This window comes from Amblyraja radiata, chromosome 46 (assembly GCF_010909765.2).
Source record: "Amblyraja radiata isolate CabotCenter1 chromosome 46, sAmbRad1.1.pri, whole genome shotgun sequence".
Lineage (NCBI taxonomy): Eukaryota > Metazoa > Chordata > Chondrichthyes > Rajiformes > Rajidae > Amblyraja > Amblyraja radiata.
In genome coordinates, this window is record NC_046001.1 from 2,588,337 (window position 1) to 2,612,577 (window position 24,241).

At 52.1% G+C, this 24,241-nt stretch overlaps 1 protein-coding gene across 1 annotated transcript in view; it reads left to right on the forward strand.

The window, feature by feature from the left end:
- Window positions 1-273: 273 nt before the first annotated feature.
- LOC116968725 (diacylglycerol kinase beta-like) overlaps window positions 274-24,241 on the forward strand; it is a 34,139-nt gene continuing 10,171 nt past the window's right edge. The window contains exons 1-10 of the mRNA XM_033015514.1: window positions 274-347; window positions 2,122-2,241; window positions 3,396-3,513; window positions 5,015-5,103; window positions 7,687-7,803; window positions 9,265-9,363; window positions 10,557-10,649; window positions 12,620-12,693; window positions 14,051-14,125; window positions 20,154-20,239. Of these exons, the coding sequence (XP_032871405.1) occupies window positions 297-347; window positions 2,122-2,241; window positions 3,396-3,513; window positions 5,015-5,103; window positions 7,687-7,803; window positions 9,265-9,363; window positions 10,557-10,649; window positions 12,620-12,693; window positions 14,051-14,125; window positions 20,154-20,239 (922 nt within the window). The 5' untranslated portion in view covers window positions 274-296. The remainder of the gene's footprint in view (window positions 348-2,121; window positions 2,242-3,395; window positions 3,514-5,014; window positions 5,104-7,686; window positions 7,804-9,264; window positions 9,364-10,556; window positions 10,650-12,619; window positions 12,694-14,050; window positions 14,126-20,153; window positions 20,240-24,241) is intronic.

The window sequence follows — 24,241 nt, forward strand, 5'->3', positions numbered from 1 at the left end:
CACTCCCCTCTCTCCTCACCCGCTCCCCTCCCCCCTGAGAAATCTGAGAAAACTCACGCAGGTCACGGGGAGAACGTGCAAACTCCGCACAGACAGCACCCATAGTCGGGATAGAACTAAGGTCTCTGGTGCTGAGAGGCAGCAGCTCTACCACTGCGCCACCGTGCCCCCCCCCCCCCCCCCCACGGCAGTGGCTGGTGTGACACTGCCGCGTTGTCACGGAGACTCGACACCAGCGGCACGGTCTGACCTGCGTCTCCTTCTCCCCTCAGGAGGTGGATCGCATCATTGCCCAGATGATGCACGTGGCCAAGTACCTGGACTGGGACGTGACGGAACTTAAACCTGTGAGTCTTCCCCGTGCTTCACCTGAAAACCACCTGCCCCCCTCCCCCCTCCCCCCTCCCCCCCTCAAACCATAACACCTTCCGCCGATCGGCGTAACATCTCAGCAACGCCACACGGAACAAGCAAGTCGACCCGCTTCAAGCAAAGACCCCCCACCCCCGTGATCGGTCACCGAGCACGGCAAAGACAAGAGACATTTATTGTCACATGTACCATAGAAACATAGAAACATAGACAATAGGTGCAGGAGGAGGCCATTCGGCCCTTCGAGCCAGCACCGCCATTCAATGTGATCATGGCTGATCATCCCCAATCAATAACCCGTGCCTGCCTTCTCCCCATATCCCTAGACTCCACTAGCCCCTAGAGCTCTATCTAACTCTCTCTTAAATCCATCCAGTGATTTGGCCTCCACTGCCCTCTGTGGCAGGGAATTCCACAAATTCACAACTCTCTGGGTGAAAAAGTTTTTTCTCACCTCAGTCTTAAATGGCCTCCCCTTTATTCTAAGACTGTGTGTGGCCCCTGGTTCTGGACTCGCCCAACATTGGGAACATTTTTCCTGCATCTAGCTTGTCCAGTCCTTTTATAATTTTATGTATTTCTATAAGATTCCTTCCCCTCATCCCTCTAAACTCCAGTGAATACAAGCCTAGTCTTTTCAATCTTTCCTCATATGACAGTCCCGCCATCCCAGGGATCAATCTGGTGAACCTACGCTGCACTGCCTCAATCACAAGGATGTCCTTCCTCAAATTATCTACAGTGAGATGTGTGGTCACCAGCCATACAAATAAAACAAGAGCACAGAACACGATAGTCTTCAACTGTGAGTTAACCTTCCCCGCTGTGAGGGAAGGCACCAAAGTTCAGTCCTCCTCTGTGTTGTCCTCTGTTGTTCACCCGTGGTCAGGGGGTGTCCCGAACCCCTCGCTGTCGCCGCTACGGGCGGCCCGATGTTCAGGCCCGCTCGCCGGGATGAAGGAACTCCGACATCGGAACAGGAGGACAACCTCAGCGGCTTGGACTTCTGAGAGTGAAATGTGTCGGAAGGAACTGCAGATGCTGGTTTAATAGGCACAAAAAGCTGGAGTGACTCGTCGGGACAGGCAGCATCTCTGGAGAGAAGGAATGGGTGACGTTTCGGGTCGGGTCCCGAAACGTCACAGAGATGCTGCCTGACCCGCTGAGTCACTCCAGCACTCTGTGAAACGTCACCTATCCATGTTCTCCACAGATGCTGCCTGACCCGCTGAGTTACTCCAGCACTCTGTGAAACGTCACCTATCCATGTTCTCCACAGATGCTGCCTGACCCGCTGAGTTACTCCAGCACTCTGTGAAACGTCACCTAGCCATGTTCTCCACAGATGCTGCCTGACCCGCTGAGTTACTCCAGTACTCTGTGAAACGTCACCTATCCATGTTCTCCACAGATGCTGCCTGACCCGCTGAGTTACTCCAGCACTCTGTGAAACGTCACCTAGCCATGTTCTCCACAGATGCTGCCTGACCCGCTGAGTTATGGTGCAGCAGCATCTGTGGAGCTACGGAAATAGGCAACGTTTCGGGCCGAAATCCTTCTGGAAATAGGCAACGTTTCGGGCCGAAACCCTTACGGGTTTCGGCCCGAAACGTTGCCTATTTCCTTAGCGCCATAGATGCTGCCTGACCCGCTGAGTTACTCCAGCACTTTGAGTGTTTTTGATGTAAACCGTTATCTGCAGTTCCTTGTATCAACGTCTAACGTTAAAACTCCTCTCACTCCATTTAGATTTTGAGGGACATGATGAATGAGATTGATTATGACAGGAATGGAACCGTTTCTTTGGACGAGTGGATCAAAGGCGGGATGACAACAGCGCCGTTGTTGGTTCTGCTCGGGCTGGAGGCTGTGAGTAACGTATCAGGCCCAGGCTACATTAGTCGCGGGCAAGATGTGCTGCAAACTGGTCTGTTGGAAGATCAGCTTCCACCACCGTGGACGCATCCTGCCGTGCCGTGTCTCCTATTTAAAAAAAATATTATCATCATAATCTTGTTTATTTATTTATTTAATGCAAAATGCTTGTATTCAATTATACACAAGTCAGGCCAGTGGGAGGAGGGGAGGAGACAAGCACAGCAGGCAGTCTCCACGCGAGGGGTCTCGTGGGCAGGGGATGCAAGGCATACATACACGCACACATGCACACACACACATGCACACACACACGCACACACATGCACACAGGCATACGCTCATGCACATAGGCACACGCACACACACATGCACGCACACACATACGCGCGCGCACACACACACATGCGCACACATGCACACACACAAAGGCAGATAAACCCTCCCACACACACAGACAGACACACCCTTCCAAATGCACACACATGCGCACACACAAATGTATTTACACATGCATTCTCACAGACACACACCTGTACACAGACTCACATACACACATGTACAAACACACACACAGATATACATATAAACACAAATGCACACTCATAACCACACACACATTTGGGCATATTCTCACAGGCACGCACACGTACACACACAGGCACACACGTACACACACAGGCACACACGTACACACACAGGCACACACGTACACACACAGGCACACACGTACACACACAGGCACACACGTACACACACAGGCACGCACACGTACACACACAGGCACGCACACGTACACACACAGGCACAAACACCAAGACACAAAGAAAGACACAGACAGGCATACACTGACACACGCACACATGCGTGCACACAGGCACACACATCGACACACTCATTAATACACATCCTCAGAGACACACACTTGCACACACACGGGCACAAATGTGCAACCACAGACAGATAGAGAAACACATACGTGTATATACACAGCCACACACAAACACGCGTGCATTCACAAACATGTACACACACGGGCAAATGCACATACATTCAATGTCAGCATCCCTCCAGTTGTTGCCAGGAGACGACATTGTCCATTCCCGAGTTCCTCACGGCGTTATCTTTCTTCCCGCTTCTCCCTGCAGAGTTTGAAGGACGACGGGCAACATATTTGGCGACTGAAGCACTTTAGCCGACCGGTGTTCTGTAACATGTGCCAAAACATTCTCCTGGGAATCAGAAAGCAGGGATTATGTTGCACGTGTAAGTGCTGAGATCAGCAATTCTCTCCCTCACCGCCTCTCTTCCCTTCCCGACAACGTTGCCCCTCTCTTTCCTCTCTCTGCTCTGTAGACTTTAGAGGTGCAGCGCAGAAGCAGGCCCTTCGGCCCACCGAGTCCCCGCATACTAGCACTATCCGACACGCAAGTTACAAACGTGCAAACTCCGTGCCGACAGCACCCGTAGTCAGGATCGAACCCGGGTCTCTGGCGCCGTGAGGCAGCAACTCTACCGCTGCGCCACCGTGCCCGGCCACAGTCTTGGGACAATCCTTCAAGTCGAATGTCCAATGAGTATCGGTGGTTGTGGTGGGACCTGTGAGGAGGATGCTACGAGGCTGCAGGGTGACTTGGACAGGTTGGGTGAGCGGGCAGAAGCACGGCAGATGCAGTATAATGTGGATAAATGTGAGGCTATCCACTTTGGTGGCAAGAACAGGAAGGCAGATTATTATCTGAATGGTGTCAGATTAGGAAAGGGGAGCTGCAACGATACCTGGGTGTCCTTGTACATCAGTCACTGTAAGTAAGCATGCAGGTACAGCAGGCAGTGAAGAAAGCTAATGGCATGTTGGCCTTCATTGCGAGAGGATTTGAGTTTAGGAGCAAGTAGGTCCTACTGCAGTTGTACAGGGCCCTGGTGAGACCACACCTGGAGTGTTGTGTGTAGTTTTGGTCTCCTAATTTGAGGAAGGACATTATTGCTATTGAGGGAGTGCAGCGTAGGTTCACCAGGTTAATTCCCAGGATGGCGGGACTGACATATGATGAAAGAATGAGTCGACTGGGCTTGTATTCACTGGAATTTAGAAGGATGAGAGGGAATCTTATAGAAACATATAAAATTCTTAAAGGATTGGACAAGCTCGATGCAGGAAAAATGTTCCCAATGTTGGGGGAGTCCAGAACCAGGGGTCACACAGTTTAAGAATAAGGGGTTGGCCATTTAGGTCTAAGATGAGGAAACATTTTTTCACCCAGAGAGTTGTGAATCTGTGGAATTCTCTGCCTCAGAAGGCAGTGGAGGCCGATTCACTGGATGTTTTCAAGAGAGAGTTAGATTTAACTCTTAGGGCAAAAGGAATCAAGGGATATGGGGGAGAACGCAGGAACGGGGTACTGATTTAAGAAGGTGCTGGAGAAACTCAGTGGGTCAGGCAGCATCTATGGAGCGAAGGAAATAGGTGACGTTTCGGGTCGAGACCCTTCTTCAGACAAATTTACTGATTTTGGATGATCATATTGAATGGCGGTGCTGGCTCGAAGGGCCGAATGGCCTACTCTTGCACCTATTTTTTAATGTTTCTATGTGCGATGGACGCCCGAGAGGATTGGGGGTCTGAGGCAATTGAGGGAGGGGCGTTAATTATGTAGGAGGCTCTCGGTGGAAGGGGATGGGAGGCCTAAGGTTAGCGCGGGAGTCCCGCTGTGCGAATGGTGAAGTAGGGTGTGAGGGAACTAAATGTTTTGTTCTTTGCCTGCAGTTTGTAAATACACCGTGCATGAGAGATGTGCCTCAAAGGCCCCGTCATCCTGCATCCAAACCTATTCAAAATCCATCAAGGACACAAACGTAAGATTTTTCCCTTTCATCTCTCTGTCCCTATTTTTCATTACACTCCATCCCCCCCCCTTCCTTCCATCCAATCAGCCGCCCGGCATCTGCGGCCTGTTCTACAGGGTTACAGGGTTTCCTTTATTGTCATTCAGACCCAAGTCTGAACGAAATTTTGTGCCTGCAGTCATACATACAATACAATAAAAAACAGCAATAAACACATATTAACATCCACCACAGTGAGTCCACCCAGCACCTCCTCACTGTGATGGAGGCAAAAGTCTTAGGTCTCCAGTCTCATCCCTCCTCTTCTCCCTCTGCGCTGAGGCGATACCCCACCGGGCGATGTTAAAAACTGTCCCGCGGCTCAAACACCGCGGCCCCGGGGTGGTCGAAGCTGCCGTCCACCAATCCTGCAGACGCAGCCGCTGGCTCGCGGCCGAACCCCGGACTCAGGTCACCGCCACCAGAACGCCGTCCCAGCCACCGGAGCACCGCTCCAGCCCCGAGCCGGCCCGCCCTCACGTGAGTACCGCCACCGTCTCAGCCTCGCGCCAGGCCGCCCCGACATGGGCGCGGCTCCTCCCTCGGGCTGGGCCGCCCCGACTGGGCACCGCTTCTCCCTCGGGCTGGGTCGCCCCGACATGGGCACCGCTTCTCCCTCGGGCTGGGCCGCCCCGACTGGGCACCGCTTCTCCTTCGGGCTGGGCCGCCCCGACTGGGCACCGCTTCTCCCTCGGGCTGGGCCGCCCCGACTGGGCGCCGCTTCTCCCTCGGGCTGGGCCGCCCCAACATGGGCGCCGCTCCTCTCTCGGGCTGGGAACGCCGTACCTCCCCGAGCTCGGCCACTCCGACGGGAGCACCGTTCCTCCCTCGGGCCGGCCGCCCTCACGGGATCGTCACAGTCCCTCACGGAAGCCCTGTTCCAGCCCCGAGCCGGGCCGCCCTCACGTCAGCGAGCTCAGGGCGAGTCCTGGCGGGCTCTGCCTCCTGAGCCTCGAGGTCGCCAGCTCCGCCATTAGGCCTCAGCGCAGACGGAGGCAGAGAAGGGGAATACGACAAAAAGGTCGCATTCCCCCCGCAGGGAGAGACAGCAAGCAAGTTCTAATTCAACCTCTAGCCCGGCACGGTGGTGCAGCGGTCGAGTTGCCGCCTCACCGCGCCAGAGACCCGGGTTCCATCCCGACCACGAATTTGTACGTTCTCCCCGTGAACTGCGTGGGTTTCCCTCCGGGTGCACCGGCTTCCTCCCACACTCCCAACATGTGCAGGTTTGTAGGTTAATTGGCTTTGGTAAAAACTGTAAATTGTCCCGAGTGTGTGCGGGATAGTGCTAGTGTGCGGGGTGATCGCTGGTCGGCGCGGGCCGAAGGGCCTGTTTTCACACTGTATCTCGAAACTAAACTAAACCGACACCCTTCAATCTCTCACGAAAGAGGAACCTCTTCAGTCAGAGGGTAGTTAATCTTGGGCCCAACTTGCCCACACTAACCTACAATGTCCCAGCTATACTAGTCTCTCCTGCCTGCGTTTGGTCCATATCCCTCTAAACCTGTCCTATCCATGTACCTGTTTAAAAGTTTCTTAAATGTTGTGATAGTCCCAGCCTCAACTACCTCCTCTGGCAGCTTGTTCCATACACCCACCTGTGCGAAAAAGTTGCCCCTCAGGTTCCTATTAAATCTTTTCCCCTTCACCTTAAACCTGTGTCCTCTGGTCCTCCATTCCCCTACTCTGGGCAAGAGACTCTGTGCATCTACCCGATCTATTCCTCTCATGATTTTATACACCTCTATAAGATCGCCCCTCATCCTCCTGCGCTCCAAGGAATAGTGTCCCAGCCTGCTCCACCTCTCCCTATAGCTCACACCCTCTAGTCCTGGCAACATCCTGGTAAATCTTCTCTGAACCCTTTCCAGCTTGACGACATCTTTCCTCTAACATGGTGCCCAGAACTGAACACAATACTCTGAAGGCGGCCTCACCAACGTCTTATACAACTGCAACATGACCTCCCAACTTCTATACTCACTGTTTAAGAAAGAACTGCAGATGCTGGTAAAATCGAGGGTGGACACAAAATGCTGGAGTCACTCAGCGGGTGAGGCAGCATCTGTGGAGAGAAGGAGTTGCCGACGTTTCGGGTCGAGACCCTTCTTCTAATCTCAATGCTCTGACTGATGAAGGCCAAAGCCTTTCACACCACCCGATCTGCCTGCGATACCACCTTCAATGATGCACTTGTACTGAACCGTATAGAACGAATGAATTTCACCGTACTGTGGTACATGCCATATCATACCATGAACTATGGTTCTGCAGTGACACCTAGTGGTGGTTTGGCGAGGTCAGAACCCTCGTCATTGGGCGGCTCGGTCACGTGACCGCGCGGGGGGGGGTTCGTCGCGGGCTGTTTAGTTCGTTTGTCAGCGCTCCTCCCAGCAACAGGAGCTGGTTTGTGTCAGCTAGTCAGACACGCGCATTGCACGAGGTGTCGTTTCGTTTTTATCTGTTAATTAAAAATGACTTCACTCCACCCGCCTGATCTCGCTATAGTTCTATTATATTCAAGTGCTTCGCATTATGTTTTGGTCTCAGGTCATGAAGCACATGTGGGTCGAAGGGAACTGCAACATCACTTGCGGAAGTTGCCAAAAGACCATCAAGAGTTTCCAACGGCTGACTGGCGTCCACTGTGCCTGGTGCCATGACACTGTGAGTCCCTCATCGTTCAACGTACAGCTCGCTGGAATGGCGGCTGTCAGGAAGAGGTGTAATACAAACAGCTATTGGCGATACAATGGTAGACAAAAATGCTGGAGAAACTCAGCGGGTGAGGCAGCATCTATGGAGAGAAGGAATAGGTGACGTTTCGGGTCTCGACCCGAAACGTTACCTATTCCTTCTCTCCATAGATACTGCCTCACCCGGAGAGTTTCTCCAGCATTTTTGTCTACCTTCGATTTTTCCAGCATCTGCAGTTCCTTCTTAAACATTGGTGATACAATCATCATTTCTCATTATATTCATGGTACTAATTAATGTTAATAATTATTTAGTTACATAGAAACGTAGAAAATAGGTACAGGAGGAGACCATTCGTCCCTTTGAGCCAGCACCGCCATTCACTGTGATCATGGCTGATCGTCCCCAATCAATAACCCGTGCCTGCCTTCTCCCCATATCCCTTGACTCCACTAGCCCCTAGAGCTCTATCTAACTCTCTCTTAAATCCATCCAGCGATTTGGCCTCCACTGCCCTCTGTGGCAGGGAATTCCATAAATTCACAACTCTCTGGGTGAAAAAGTGTTTACGGGTGAAAAAAGTTTATTGTTTAAGAAGGAACTGCAGATGCTGGAAAATCGAAGGTGGACAAAAATGCTGGAGAAACTCAGCGGGTGAGGCAGCATCTATGGAGCGAAGAAAATAGGCGACGTTTCGGGTCTCGACCCTTCTTCAGACTCTACAGTTAGTAATTATGTGCAGGAAGGAACTGCAGGTGCCAGTTTACACCGAAGGGAGACACAAAATGCTGGAGTAACTCAGTGGATCAGGCAGCGTCTGTGGAGAAAAGGAATAGGTGACGTTTCGGGTCGTAACCCTTCTTCAGACGATGAAAGGTCCTGACCCGAAAAGGTCACCTATTCCTTTTCTCCACAGATGCTGCCTGACCCGCTGAGTTACTCCAGCACTCTGTGAAACATCACCTATCCATGTTCTCCACAGATGCTGCCTGACCCGCTGAGTTACTCCAGCACTCTGTGAAACGTCACCTATCCATGTTCTCCACAGATGCTGCCTGACCCGCTGAGTTACTCCAGCACACTGTGAAACGTCACCTATCCACGTTCTCCACAGATGCTGCCTGACCCGCTGAGTTACTCCAGCACTCTGTGAAACGTCACCTATCCATGTTCTCCTCAGATGCTTCCTGACCCGCTGAGTTACTCCAGCACTCTGTGAAACGTCACCTATCCATGTTCTCCACAGATGCTGCCTGTCCCGCTGAGTTACTCCAGCACTCTGTGAAACGTCACCTATCCATGTTCTCCACAGATGCTGCCTGACCCGCTGAGTTACTCCAGCACTCTGTGCCTAACTGCAGGTTGCTGAATCACTCGTGTTTCTCACCTTTGTCAAGCCGTTGAGTTAATCGCTGCCTCTTGTGCCAACAGCTCCACAATGAATGTATGCCACCGGAGACGGAGGAGTGTGACTGCGGACAGTTTAAGGACCATGTGCTGCCGCCCTCCGCCATCTATCCCGTGGTTCTGGTAAATGCTCATCTCCTCACATTCCCGGCATTTGGCCTTCCGGGGATAACCGTTCGGGCACCTTGTGGCCGCAGTGCCCGAGACGTTCCCGGGATACGAAGTGCTTCCTCAAACACGGATCTAAGTGCTGGTGGCGGGAGGCGGGGTGGGGAAACCTGAGGGGGGGGGGGGGGGGGTGGGGTGGTCCGAGTACGAAGGGGGACCCGTGTGGGGGTGGGGCTGCTGCCTCCTAGACAGTAGATAGGACTGTGCAGATGCTGGTTTAAATTGAAGATAGACACAAAGTGCTGGAGTAACTCAGCAGGACAGGCAGCATCTCTGGAGAGAAGGAATGGGTGACGTTTCGGGTCCAGACCCTTCTTCAGGCTGATGTCAGGGGAGAGGAAGATACAGAGATAAGGAGGAGTAAGGTGTGTAAACAGGTCAAAAGGAATGGACACTTCCTTATCTATGTTTCTCTAAACAAAACCAAACTAAACTCGCCTTCTCATCAACAAAGTCTTCAGTCTTGTCTAGTGTAGTTTAGAGATACAGCGCGGAAACAGGCCCTTCGGCCCACCGAGTCCGCGCCGACCAGCGATCCCCGCACACTAACACTACCCTACACACACACACTGGGGACAATTTACACCAACACCAAGCCAATTAACTTACAAACCTTCGCGTATCTGGAGTGTGGGAGGAAACCGGAGCACCCGGAGAAAACCCACGCAGGTCACGGGGAGAACGTGCAAACTCCGTACAGGCAGCGCCCGTAATCGGGATGGAACCCGGGTCACCGGCGCTGTGAGGCAGCAACTCTACCGCAGCGCCACCGTGTGGACTTATGCCTTTTATGCCCCTGTCCCACTTAGGAATCCTGAACGGAAACCTCTGGAGACTTTGCGCCCCACCCAAGGTTTCCGTGCGGTTCCCGGAGGTTTTTGTCAGTCTCCCTACCTGCTTCCACTACCTGCAACCTCCGGCAACCGCCTGCAACCTCCGGGAACCGCACGGAAACCTTGGGTGGGGCGCAAAGTCTCCAGAGGTTTCCGTTCAGGTTTCCTAACTGGGACAGGGGCATTAGATGTTGAAGCATCAGAAGCCTCAGAGATTGGGGTGTGGTGTGAAAAGTTGGGGGGGAGGGGGGGGGGAATGATCCTCTTGCTTGCACTGACCTCACATCGGACTTCCTTTCCCTTTGTTTTATAAAGGACAGGCAGAACAGCCTGAAGAAGAAAGATGATGATACTTCTTCGCTGGATGGGGAGATGCCGATCACAACTGTGGATGGGAAAATTCTCCAGGTACCTCAGCTACTCAGTCACGGACACAGAGGTCCACAAAGACCCATCCCTTTGCATATCTTGATATCCCAGTCGTACGTGGAGCTTTATGCTTTTCCTCATTTTTTTCTCCCAGCTCAGTTTCCGTTTCCGTTCAGTTCATTGTCACGTGTACCGAGGTACAGTGAAAAGCTTTTGTTGCGTGCTAGCCAGTCAGCGGAAAGACACGGTCGACAAACATGCTGGAGAAACTCAGCGGGTGCAGCAGCATCTATGGAGCGAAGGAAATAGGCAACGTTTCGGGACGAAACCCTGAAGGAAATAGGCAACGTTTTGGGCCGAAACCCTGAAGGAAATAGGCAACGTTGCCTATTTCCTTCGCTCCATAGATGCTGCTGCACCCGCTGAGTTTCTCCAGCATTTTTGTCTACCTTCAATTTTCCAGCATCTGCAGTTCCTTCTTAAACAGCGGAAAGACAACACACGATTACAATCGAGCCGTCCACAGTGTACAGATACATGATAAAGGGAATAACGTTTAGTGCAAGGTAAAGCCAGTAAAGTCCGATCAAGGATAGTCCGAAGGTCCCCAATGAGGTAGATAGTAGTTCAGCACTGCTCTCTGGTTGTGGTAGGATGATTCAGTTGCCTGATAACAGCTGGGAAGAAACTGTTCCTGAATCTGGAGGTGTGCGTTTGTTTTCACACTTCTGTATCTCTTGCCCGATGGGAGAGGGGAGAAGAGGGAGTGGCCGGGGTGAGACTGGTCCTTGATGATGCTGCTGGCCTTGCCGAGGCAGCGTGAGGTGTAGATGGAATCGATGGAAGGGAGGTTGGTTTGTGTGATGGTCTGGGCTGCGTCCACAATTCTCTGAAATTTCTTGCGGTCTTGGATGGAGCTGTGATGCATCCCGATAAAATGCTTCTGTGGTTTGTTAGCATTCATAGCAAAAGGATTCGAGTATAGGAGCAGGGAGGTTCTACTGCAGTTGTACAGGGTCTTGGTGAGACCACACCTGCAGTATTGCGTACAGTTTTGGTCTCCTAATCTGAGGAAAGACATTCTTGCCATAGAGGGAGTACAGAGAAGGTTCACCAGACTGATTCCTGGGATGTCAGGACTTTCATATGAAGAAAGACTGGATAGACTCGGCTTGTACTCGCTAGAATTTAGAAGATTGAGGGGGGATCTTATAGAAACTTACAGAATTCTTAAGGGGTTGGACAGGCTAGATGCAGGAAGATTGTTCCCGATGTTGGGGAAGTCCAGAACAAGGGGTCACAGTTTAAGGATAAGAGAGAAATCTTTTAGGACTGAGATGAGAAAAACATTTTTTACACAGAGAGTGGTGAATCTCTGGAATTCTCTGCCACAGAAGGTAGTTGAGGCCACAGTTCATTGGCTATATTTAAGAGGGAGTTAGATGTGGCCCTTGTGGCTAAAGGGATCAGGGGGTATGGAGAGAAGGCAGGTACAGGATACTGAGTTGGATGATCAGCCATGATCATATTGAATGGCGAATGGTGCAGGCTCGAAGGGCCGAATGGCCTCTACTCCTGCACCTATTGTCTATGCATGTATGTGCTTGTGGCGTGGAAGGAGGCCATTTAGCCCATCAAACCTATGCCAGCCCACAGTCCAATTCCATTCCCTCTCTAAACGCCCTATTCTTCCCGCTTTCACGTCAGGTCTCTGCCTCACCCACACACTCGGGACAAGTTACACCAGTCGTTTAACCCACCCACCTGCATGGATTTTGAGAGCCTGGCGCCTCTTGGGCCAGGCTTTTGGCTACCTGGCACAATATGTGGCTCGGTATAACCATCCATTCTGATTAGGTCCTTGTAAAGTACCTGGGGTCATTTAGCTGTGTTCAAGACCCAATATAAAGGCGTGGTCATTGATGAGGTTGGCGTGCTTGAGTGAATGCGAGCGGAGGCTGGAAGTGCATTTGGAACTGATCGCTGCTGTTCTTCTGTTTCACTGACAGATAATCCCAGTGCCCGACACTCACCCACTGCTGGTGTTCGTCAACCCGAAGAGTGGAGGGAAACAGGGAGAGAGGTAAGAGAAGTCGCCATGTTGCTGCCATGGACTGGTGGTCCTCCACCACAGAAGGCTGCTTAGCTCGGCTGCTAACGGCTGGACCCCACGAGCCACCCTTGCCCTGAAGATGCCTCCCATGGGCATGGATTATGCCACCCTGATGCCCGCACCCGGGCAAGCTGTGTGGTCTTGGGTGGCTTGGTAGATTTCCGTGCTGGGAGGGAGATGGGAGAAAGGGGAGAACATCGCTCAGAATGCCTTGAGTACAGACGTCGGGAGGTCATGTTGCAGTTGTATAAGACGTTGGTGAGGCCGCATTTGGAATATTGTAGGTACACAAAAATGCTGGAGAAACTCAGCGGGTGCGGCAGCATCTATGGAGCGAAGGAAATAGGCAACGTTTCGGGCTGAAACCCTTCTTCAGACTGATGGGGGTGGCGGGGAGAAGAAAGGAAAAAGAGGAGGAGGAGTCCGAGGGCTGGAATATGCCCCATCTTTGGGATATTGTGTTCTGGGCACCATGTTGTAGGAAAGATGTCGTCAAGCTGGAAAGGGTACAGAGATGATTTACGAGGATGTTGCCAGGACTCGAGGGTGTGAGCTACAGGGAGAGGTTGAGCTCGGCTGGGACTCCATTCCTTGGAGCGCAGGTGGATGAGGGGTGATCTCACAGAGGTGTACAAAATCAAGAGAGGAATAGATCGGGTAGACAGACGCACAGAGCCCAGAGTAGGGGAATCGAGAACCAGAGTGCATAGGTTCAAGGTGAAGGGGAAAAGATTTTATAGGAATCTGAGGGGTAGATTTTTCACACAAAGGGTGGTGGGTGTATGGAACGAGCTGCCGGAGGAGGTAGTTGAGGCTGGGGCTATAGAACATAAGGGCTAAGCCACTTAGAACGGAGAAGACGAAACACTTTTTCACACAGAGAGTTGTGAGTCTGTGGAATTCAGAGGGCGGTGGAGGCCGGTTCTCTGGATGCTTTCAAGAGAGAGCTAGATAGGGCTCTTAAAGATAGCGGAGTCAGGGGATATGGGGAGAAGGCAGGAACGGGGTACTGATTGGGGATGATCACATTGAATGGCGGTGCTGGCTCGAAGGGCCGAATGGCCTCTACTGCTGCACCTATTGCCTATTGTGACGATTGAGAAGCAATTAGACAGGTGTATGGATAGGATAGGTTTAGAGGGATATGGGCCAAACGCAGGCAGGTTGGACTAGTGTCGATGGGACATTGTTGGCGTCCTGTCCAAACTCTGGGTAAACGGGGAACCCACCGCGAACATGGCGTGGCATGCCTCAGCGATCTGTTTGACTGAAGCCCATTGCTGAGGTAATTCCAGGCTGCTAATAATTCATCTCTGTGTGTTTGCAGAGTCTTACGAAAGTTCCAGTACCTTTTAAACCCAAGACAAGTCTTCAACCTCGCCAAGGATGGGCCGAAACCAGGGTAAGGCTGAATTAATTTTGAAAGCGCTGCTCAGATTTAATCAGTCACCGCAGGGGAATGTTTTCTGCATAGCGTTTGTTGACTATGTTCTCTTTGAATCGGCAATGAGTTCAATGCCAGTGGCCTGTGTTTTCAGCACGGGCCTTGCTTTATTTTTGACGTGTTTTGACCCCTGTTTGGTTTACGGTGCTGTGCGTGACTTTGACAAGTTTTCACCAGGTGAAGCCTTGTGGGATGATGAATGAGTGGGACATACCATGAGTGTGCTGTGTAACGCACTCAAGCCAGAAAGCGATCGGTACATACAGAGTCATCCAGTGATACAGAGTGGAAACAGGCCCAACTTGCCCACACTGGCCAACATGTCCCAGCTGCACTAGTCCCACCTGCCCATATCCTGCCAAACTTGTCCTATCCATGTACCTGTCTAACTGCTTCTTAAACGTTGGGATAGTCCCCGTCTCAACTACCTCCTCTGGCAGCTTGTTCCATACACCCACCACCCTCTGCGTGAAAAAGTTACCCCTCAGATTCCTATTAAATCTTTTCCCCTTCACCTTGAACCTATGTCCTCTGGTCCTCGATTCCCCTACTCTGGGCAGGAGACTCTGTGCGTCTACCCGATCTATTCCTCTCATGATTTTATACACCTCTATTCCTTTCATGTATGCATTTTATATCTGCTTATGTTGCCTGCTATCCAGTCAGCCATTTTGGGACGTCGAACAAGGGCAGGGCCTACACAGTAAATGGTCGGCCTCTGGGTACTGTTGTAGAGCAGAGGGATCTAGGAGTACAGGTGCATGGTTCCTTGAAGGTCGAGACGCAGGTAGATAAGGTGGTCAAAAAGGCTTTTGGCACTTTGGCCTTCATCAGTCAGAGTATTGAGTATAGAAGTTGGGAGGTCATGTTACAGTTGTATCAGACGTTGGTGAGACCGCATTTAGAATATTGTGTTCAGTTCTGGGCACCGTGTTATAGGAAAGATGTTGTCAAGCTTGAAAGGGTTCAGAGAAGATTTACGAGGATGTTGCCGGGACTAGAGGGAGAGGTTGAGCAGGCTGGGTCTCCATTCCATGGAGGGCAGGAGGATGAGGGGTGATCTTATAGAGGTCTACAAAATCATGAGAGGAATAGATCGGGTAGATGCACAGTCTCTTGCCCACAGTAGGGGAATCGAGGACCAGAGGACATAGGTGCAAGGTGAAGGGGGAAAGATTTAATAGGAATCCGAGGAGTAACCTTTTCACACAAAGGGTGGTGAGCGTATGGAACAAGCTGCGAGAGGAGGTAGTTGAGGCTGGGACTATCCCATCATTTAAGAAACTGTTAGACAGATACATGGATAGGACAGGTTTGGAGGGATATGGGCCAAGCGCAGGCAGGTGGGACTAGTGTAGGTGGGACATTGTTGGCTGGTGTGGGTGAGTTAGGCCGAAGGGCCTGTTTCCACACTGTATCACTCTATGACTCTATGGATCGAGGCGTCCACAGTGTACAGATACAGGATAAAGGGAATAACGTTTAGTGCATGGTAAAGCCAGCAATCCTCACCACTGTGTATTTAGTGTGATAGATGAGTTGTCTGAATTCGCAATTTGCAATGCGCAATATTTAATGCAGTCCTCGGGGGTTTGAATGCGCTCAACTGGCCGCGCAACAGGCGCTGCTGCTGGATTATTTTTGCGGGGCGCTGCAAACAGCAACACCTCGCACACTGGCGTGCCGCGCAAGGCTTGCAGCTTGCATGCAAAATGGCACTGGCGCCCGACCCAAAGGCCCTGCAAAATCCTCCGGCCCTTCAAAGGCAGACCCGTCTGCGATCTGCAAATGGAAGCTTGCGGCCAGCGTCCGTTGCATCCCCTGCGACAACGCTGATCAACTGCTCCTCCAACACACCTCCCGACTCCTGAAGCCGATACGTTAACTCTCGACCCAGTGTCTTATTTCCTCTGCGCGTGCCCTCAAAATGGAGGGCGCCAGAAATGAGACTCTGTGACCCTGTGACTCTGGTGAGAGGAGAGGTGCAGTTGCTGTCTCTGAGTGTGAACATGGTCATGTCAAAGGAATACCAGCAGCTCCCTGTCTTTTTGGGCGAAACGGTGGCGCAGCGGCAGAGTTGCTGCCTCACAGCGCCGGAGACCGAGCGGGTTCCATCCCGACCTCAGATGCTGTCTGTACGGAGTTTGTACGTTCTCCCCGTGGGGTTTTTCTCCGAGATCTTCGGTTTCCCCCCCACACTACGAAGGCGTGCCGGTTTGTAGGTTAATTGGCTCGGTATCAATGTCGGAGAGTGTTACTGTCACTGGTCGGCATGGACTCGATGGGCTGAAGGGCCTATTTCCGCATTGTATCTCTAAACTAAACTAAACTGATCTGATTGATTGATCGATGCCATGTACCATGGATTCCCACATGTACTTGGTGCAGTGAAATTCTTTGCTTTGGATCCAGTACTCATGGTATGCAAAGAGTCGCTATGTAAAGGGCAGCGACAACGTTATGGCCCTGTCCCACTGTACGAGTTCATTCAAGAGTTCTCCCGAGTTTGATTTTTTTTTAAACTCGGGAGAGCTCTTGAATGAGCTCGTACAGTGGGACAGGGCCATTACAAAGTGTTCAATATAGTCCTGATGGTCCCTCTTCCTTCACGCCCACCTCCCCCCCCCCCCCCCCCCCCCCCTTGTTCTCTCGGCTGTCCCTCCACGCCGGGACCCTCTGATCTTATTCATTCATTTGGAGAACTCTGTGAGAACTTTCAAAGTAGTAGATGAAGGAGAGACCCTTTACTTTCGTGTAGTTTTGAGATACAGCGCGGAAACGGGCCCTTCGGCCCACCGCGTCCGTGCTGACCAGCGATCCCCGCACGCTGGCACTATCCTACACGCCAGGGAGAATTGACAGTCTCTGCCGAAGCCAATTGACCTACAAACCTGCACGTCTTTGGAGTGTGGGAGGAAACGGTCGGGAAGGTGGTGGCATGCGGTTGGCAGCAACTCACCACCATCCGCAAGCAACGTGGATGCCAGCAGCACGCGGGCATTCGGGGCAAGGGAGGACTGGCGCGTGCCAGGATTGTTCCCCACTATGCTCCAAAGACAAGGGCTCAGCGGCATTTCTTAACCGCTTCCGACTCTGTATGCTGTCTTAATGCACACTTGTACTGTATTTGAGATGCTTAGCTAATATGTATCTAAGTCATAAGGAATAGGAGTAGAATTAGACCATTCAGCCCATCAACTCTACTCTGTCATTCAATCATGGCAGATCTATCTCTCCAACCTAACCCCAGTCTCCTACCTTCTCCCCATAACCCCTGACACCCGTACTAATCAAGAATCTATTTATCTCTGCCTTAAAGATATCCACTGACTTGTGGCCTCCACAGCCGTCTGTGGCAATGAATTCCACAGATTCACCACCCTCTGACTAAAGAAATTCCTCCTCATCTCCTTCGTAAAAGAGCGTCCTTCAATTCTGAGGCTGTGCCCTCTGGTCCTAGACTCTCCCACCAGTGGAAACATCCTCTCCACATCCACTCTATCCAAGTTTCAATGAGGCCCCCCCTCATTCTTCTAAACTCAGTGCTAAACTAATTGCTAATGTATAGTGACACTTCTACTGAGCTGTATACAAAAATGAATTTCACTGTATCTCGATCCACATGGCAAATAAAGTGCCGTCCCACACCATATCAAGGCAAAACACAAAGTGCTGGAGGAACTCAGCGGGTCAGACGGCGTCTGGGGAGGGAATGGACAGTTGGCGTTTCAGGTCGGGACCCTGCTTCAGTCGGGGCCCGATGATCTTCACTTCTTTACCTTTACACTAGGAATGCCGATTGGCAGTGCCATCTCTCTGCTCACAACCCTTCCCCTGTCGTGGTGATGAAAGATGTGCACCTCTGGACAACCCTTGCATTCCCCCCCTCTCTCCATCCCTCCCCCACCCAAGTCGTACCAGCTTCAAAGTCATCTTGTTGAGTCTGATTGTCCGCACCTCATTTTCACCTCACCCACAGCTATCAATGGCCTGTCTCCTTTATCATTGTTGCCTTTTCTACGTATTTCATTCATTCGTTCTACATCTCTCAACATCACCATCTATATCCCTCGTTTCCCTCTCCCCTGCCACTCAGTCTGAGGAAGGGTCTCGACCCGAAACGTCACCCACTCCTTCTCTCCAAAGATGCTGCCTGACCCGCTGAGTTACTCCGGCGTTTTGCGTCTGTCTCCTCTTCACGCACACGTTATTTACACGCGGCTGCCAACACACAATTCCACAGGTCACACAACAGAACCTCTCGAAACTGCACAAGTCTCACAGTGATAAATACCCTGGCAGTAAATCTACCTTCAGTGCCATGCAAGCAACACCAGTCACCTCCTGCAGCGACATTGAGTCATTATGACAACTTCATTCCCAGTAAATGCTCCCAAGCTTCAGAGCTCCTTGTTGGGTCCTTGATTCTGAATGGCAGTTGTCTTTTGCGAATTGAAACGTGAATATAACATGGGGCTGTCACGGTGGCGCAGCGGTAGAGTTGATGCCTCAGAGACCCGGGTTCCATCCTGACTACGGGTGCTGTCGGTACGGAGTTTGTACATTCCCCCCCCACCGTGACCACGTGGGTTTTCTCCGGGATCTTCGGTTTCCTCCCACACTCCAAAGACGTACAGGTGTGTAGGTTCATTGTCTTGGTATAAGTGTAAATTGTCCCAAGTGTGTGTAGGATAGTGGGTCTTTCTCCCCCAGTCTCTCTCCATCCCATTTCACTCAGATGCGTTTTCGCTTCCTCTCACCGTGAGCAGCCTCTGTCCACCATTTTGTGTGAGGAACCATTTGCATGTTTATCTACGCAGTCTCTGTTATGACATGAGACCCCAGAGAGAGAGAGAGAGAGAGAGAGAGATTGTTGGAGCAGGAGCATTGATGAGATCAATTATTGCAAACGTCAGAATCCCAACCCATCCCCGGTCCCACTTGAACCACACATGAAGAGAATGGGATTGAGTTAGACCTCACAGGGAAAAAACCCACAGTGCTGGAGTAACTCAGCGGGTCAGGCAGCATCTGTGGAGAACATGGATAGGTGACGTTTCACAGAGTGCTGGAGTAACTCAGCGGGTCAGGCAGCATCTGTGGAGAACATGGATAGGTGACGTTTCACAGAGTGCTGGAGTAACTCAGCGGGTCAGGCAGCATCTGTGGAGAACATGGATAGGTGACGTTTCACAGAGTGCTGGAGTAACTCAGCGGGTCAGGCAGCATCTGTGGAGAACATGGATAGGTGACGTTTCACAGAGTGCTGGAGTAACTCAGCGGGTCAGGCAGCATCTGTGGAGAACATGACTTTTCAGGTCGGTACCCTTCTTTGGAATAATTCTGAAGAAGGGTCTCGAACTGAAACTATCCATATTCTCCACAGATGCTGACTGACCCGCTGAGTTTTTTACTTTAGTTTACTTTGCTTTAGAGATACAGTGCAGAAACAGGCCCTTCGGCCCATCGAGTCCGCACTAATCGCCCCCCTACACTAACCTGCCTTGGTACAATTTTTATCGTTTTTAGCGAAGTCAATTAACTTACAAACCTGTATATCCTTGACATTAATGGTGACGCTACTAATCCCATTAATGGGAGGAAAATGGAGCACCCGGAGAAAACCCACGCAGGTCACGGGGAGAACGTACAAACCCCGTACAGATAAGCGCCCGTAGTCAGGAACGAACCCGGGTCTCCGACGCTGCGAGGCAGCAACTCCACCCGCTGCGCCACCGTGGTCGCCCCACTTACTCCAGCACTTTGGCTCTTTTTTAATTTGAAACCGGCACCTGCAGCTCCTAGTTTCTAGACCTCGCCCACCCTCCGCTCCAGCATCCAGGCCGAGTTTGAGATCTGGAGCCAGATCGCAAACGAGAATCTTCCCGAGCAATTCCACCGCGGAAGAGGTGGGATTTCTGCAGGAGGTGCCTGTTGCCCCCCGGTTCGAGTCTCGGTAACGGTGCCCTGCTTCCCTCTCTTGCAGGCTGAAATTCTTTCAGGATGTCCCGAATATCCGAGTCTTGGTGTGTGGAGGCGACGGCACTGTGGGATGGATTCTAGACTCCACTGGTATTGTATGCTTTAATGCCTCCAACAATGCTATCATATGTGTATTATAAATACGTGCTACCCAGAGCGAATGTGACATTTGAAAATGGCGGCCACGTGGCGCAGCGGGTAGAGTTGCTGCCTCGCAGCGCCGGAGACCTGGGTTCCATCCCGACTACGGGTGCTGTCTGTACGGAGTTTGCACGTTCCCCCCGTGGGTTTTCTCCGAGATCTTCGGTTTCCTCCCACACTTCAAAGACATCGGTTAATTGGCTTGGTGTATGTGTAAATTGTCCCTAGTGTGTGTGTGTGTGGGATAACGTTAGCGTGATCGCGGGTCAGCGCGGACTCGGTGGGCCGAAGGGCCTGTTTCCGCGCTGAATCGCTACGCTAAATGAAACAGTGGCACGGGTGGTAAATTGTCCCTTGTGCGTGTGTGTGAGTGTGTGTGTGTGTGTGCGTGTGTGTGTGCGTGTGGGATAGCTGGTCGGTGCGGACTCGGTGGGCCGAAGGGCCTATTTCCGCGCTGTATCTCGACACTCAACGAAACAAAATAATTCATTTTCTATTCACACACGAGGCCTTTTCAGGAATGGAGGGGGCTCGGAGGTAGAAGGAGTGCTTTTGGTTTCAGGGGCAGGGTATTGGCGTAAACCACCCTAGGACGGCGCGGCGAGGGTTCGACACAGATTAGGCTTGCCGCAAACTCCCATCACACACTCCAGGGACGTATGTTAGACGCTGTGTGAAGCCCCCTCTACTCTGTGCTGTCAGGGCAGGGCAGGGCAGGCAGAGAGTAAAGCTCACTCCACGCCCAACCTCCATTCTCATGCTGTTTCCTACATTGGAGAGTGTGTCGGCAGCCATCTCTGCAGCTGAATGAATGAATGAATGAATGAATGAATGAATGAATGAATGAATGAATGAATGAAGCTTTATGACCAGGCGTGACATGTCGCAATGAAATTCTTTGTGTTGCGTAGCATACACAAGGTATGCAAAGGGTGACCATATAAAGGGCGCCGACAATGTTGCAAAGTGTTCGATGGGGTCTTTGCTCTCGGCGGCCCCCTCCCCCCTCCCCCCTCCCACGTCGGGTCGCTCTTTGCTTTGGGTCAGACAGAGAACTGCGGCCAAGTTAGAAGGAGGCTCTGTCCTCGGCTCGGATCTAACGGGAGTGGGTTGGGGCTGCTGACTTTGCGAGGGGGGGCGAGGAGTGCCCACATGAATCGTCAGCTCCTGAAGTGTCTGTTCGCCTGGAGGGAAGGGAAGGTGGAATGGCTCAGGGTTCAAGGCCTTCATTTGAGCGTGTGGAGCTCTTCCTTCTCCCCGCACTGTGCGGCCTGCACCTGCCACGTAGCCGACTCCAGACTGCGGTTGTGAGGGTCTCCGCTGCTCGCTTCCCCCAAACTCCAGGCAGGCGGCCTTCTCTGCAGCCCCCACCCCCATCGTACCTTGCGCTAATTGTCCATGCTTGAAGCGGGCGGGGGGGCTGGGAGGCGGGGTGGAGGGAGGGGGAGAGAGCGCAAGAGGGGCGGGTTCATAGACTGGCGAGCGCTGGACTTGCGGAAAGGAACGTGGATATGCAGGGAATGGAGGGCTATGGATTATTAGAGGCCGGCACGGTGGTGCAGCGGGTAGAGTTGCTGCCTCACAGCGCCAGAGACCCGGGTTCCATCCCGATTACGGGTGCTGTCTGTACGGAGTTTCCACGTTCTCCCCGTGACATGCGTGGGTTTTCTCCGGGCGCTCCGGTTTCCTCCCACACTCCAAAAACATACGGGTTTGCAGGCTAATTGGCTCGATAAAATGGTAAATTGCCCCTAGTGTGTGTCGGGTAGTGTTAGTGTGTGGGGGATCGCTGGTCGGCACGGACTCGGTGGGCCGAAGGGCCTGTTTCCGCTCTATCTCTAAACTATAAACTAAATGAAACCGCACCAGGGCAGCTGGTTTGCCCACGGCCTGATGCCCTCTCCAAGATGCATCAATGTAGATTGTGATGAAGGTGCGTGGGCATGTGTGGCACATGCAGGGTATAGCAGCAGCAATTCAGTGGCCTGAAGGAGGATCCCGACCCGAAACGTCACCCGTTCCTTCACTCCAGAGCTGCTGCCTGGCCCGCTGAGTTACTCCGGCTATTTGTGTCCAAGTCGGTGGACATCTTGGCAGGAGGTGAAAGCATCGCAGGGGCCTGCAACACAGAGGCATCACCAAGGAGTGGCACTCCAACACATTGCTTGACGTGCTGCATCTTTGCATTGAATTCTTTCCTCTCCACACCCCTTGCCTTGAGACGACGAGCTCCACGCTGACCTTGCACGTCTCAGTCCAGCCTGCCCCCCTGCATCCTGCTGTTAGTGGACCATTCGGCCCTTCCGGTCTGTTGTAGCCCACCCCCCCCCCCCCCCCCCGGACAACCAGTAGGGGGAGTCCTTGCCTATGGGGCTGGGGTGCTCCCTAACCTGCCCTGCAAGCTCCCCTGAATGCCGTGGGCACTGGGCGGTATTTAACTCCTCATGGCACATGCCCGCTCGCCAACAGCGCCAAGAACTGCAAGCTGATCGGCTGCACAGTCGCGCAAGAAACATTCGCAGGCTGAAGATAGACGCAAAGCGCTGGAGTAACTCAGCGGGTCAGGCAGCATCTGTGGGGAACATGGATAGGTGACGTTTCACAGAGTGCTGGAGTAACTCAGCGGGTCAGGCAGCATCTGTGGAGAACATGGATAGGTGACGTTTCACAGAGTGCTGGAGTAACTCAGCGGGTCAGGCAGCATCTGTGGAGAACATGGATAGGTGACGTTTCACAGAGTGCTGGAGTAACTCAGTGGGTCAGGCAGCATCTGTGGAGAACATGGATAGGTGACGTTTCACAGAGTGCTGGAGTAACTCAGCGGGTCAGGCAGCATCTGTGGAGAACATGGATAGGTGATGTTTTGAGTCGAAACCCTTCTCTAGACCTCTTCTGAAGAAGTGTCTTACCGTAAACTGTGCTAGCCGTCTTTAACCTTCCTGTTCATCGCGGGTATCACCTTGGCTTTGCACCGTGTGAATTTCAGACAGCGCTCCCCCACTTTCCCCGGCCCCCGCCTTTGCGATGTGTGTGTATGTGTGTGTGTGCATGCGTGTGTGTGTGCGTGTGCGCGTGAGTGTGCGTATGTGCGTGCGTGTGTGTGTTATGCGCTAACGGCCGCTCCAGCTCGCGGTTTTTCAGGCGTGTGCCCCCCGAGCTTGAAGGTGGCAGACAGTCCGCTGAAAAGTCGCGTAAGTGGGACAGGCCCCTTAGATTTAGTTCTGAGGGCTAACGGAATCAAGTGATAACTAAGTTACAGAGAAAGGTTGAACAAGTTAGGTCTTTATTCTTTGGAACGCAGAAGGTTAAGGGGGGACTTGATAGAGGTCTTTAAAATGATGAGAGGGATAGACAGAGTTGACGTGGATAAGCTTTTCCCATTGAGAGTAGGGAAGATTCAAACAAGAGGATATGACTTGAGAATTAAGGGACAGAAGTTTAGGGGTAACATGAGGGGGAACTTCTTTACTCAGAGAGTGGTAGCTGTGTGGAATGAGCTTCCAGTTAAGGTGGTGGAGGCAGGTTCGATTTTATCATTTAAAAATATATTGGATAGGTATATGGACGGGAAAGGAATGGAGGGTTATGGTCTGAGTGCAGGTAGATGGGACTAGGGGAGAGTAAGTGTTCGGTACGGACTAGAAGGGCCGAGATGGCCTGTTTCCGTGCTGTAATTGTTATATGGTTATATGATATGGGGGGAAAAGCAGGAACGGGGTACGGATTTTGGATGATCAGCCATGATCATATTGTAATGGCAGTGCTGGCTCGAAGGGCCAAATGGCCTCATCCTGCACCTATTGTCTATACACCGAAGATGGACAGAAAAAGCTGGAGTAACTCAGCGGGACAGGCAGCATCTCTGGGGAGAAGGAATGGGCGACGTTTCGGATCCCGAAACGTCGCCCATTCCTTCTCTCCAGAGATGCTGCCTGTCCCGCTGAGTTGCTC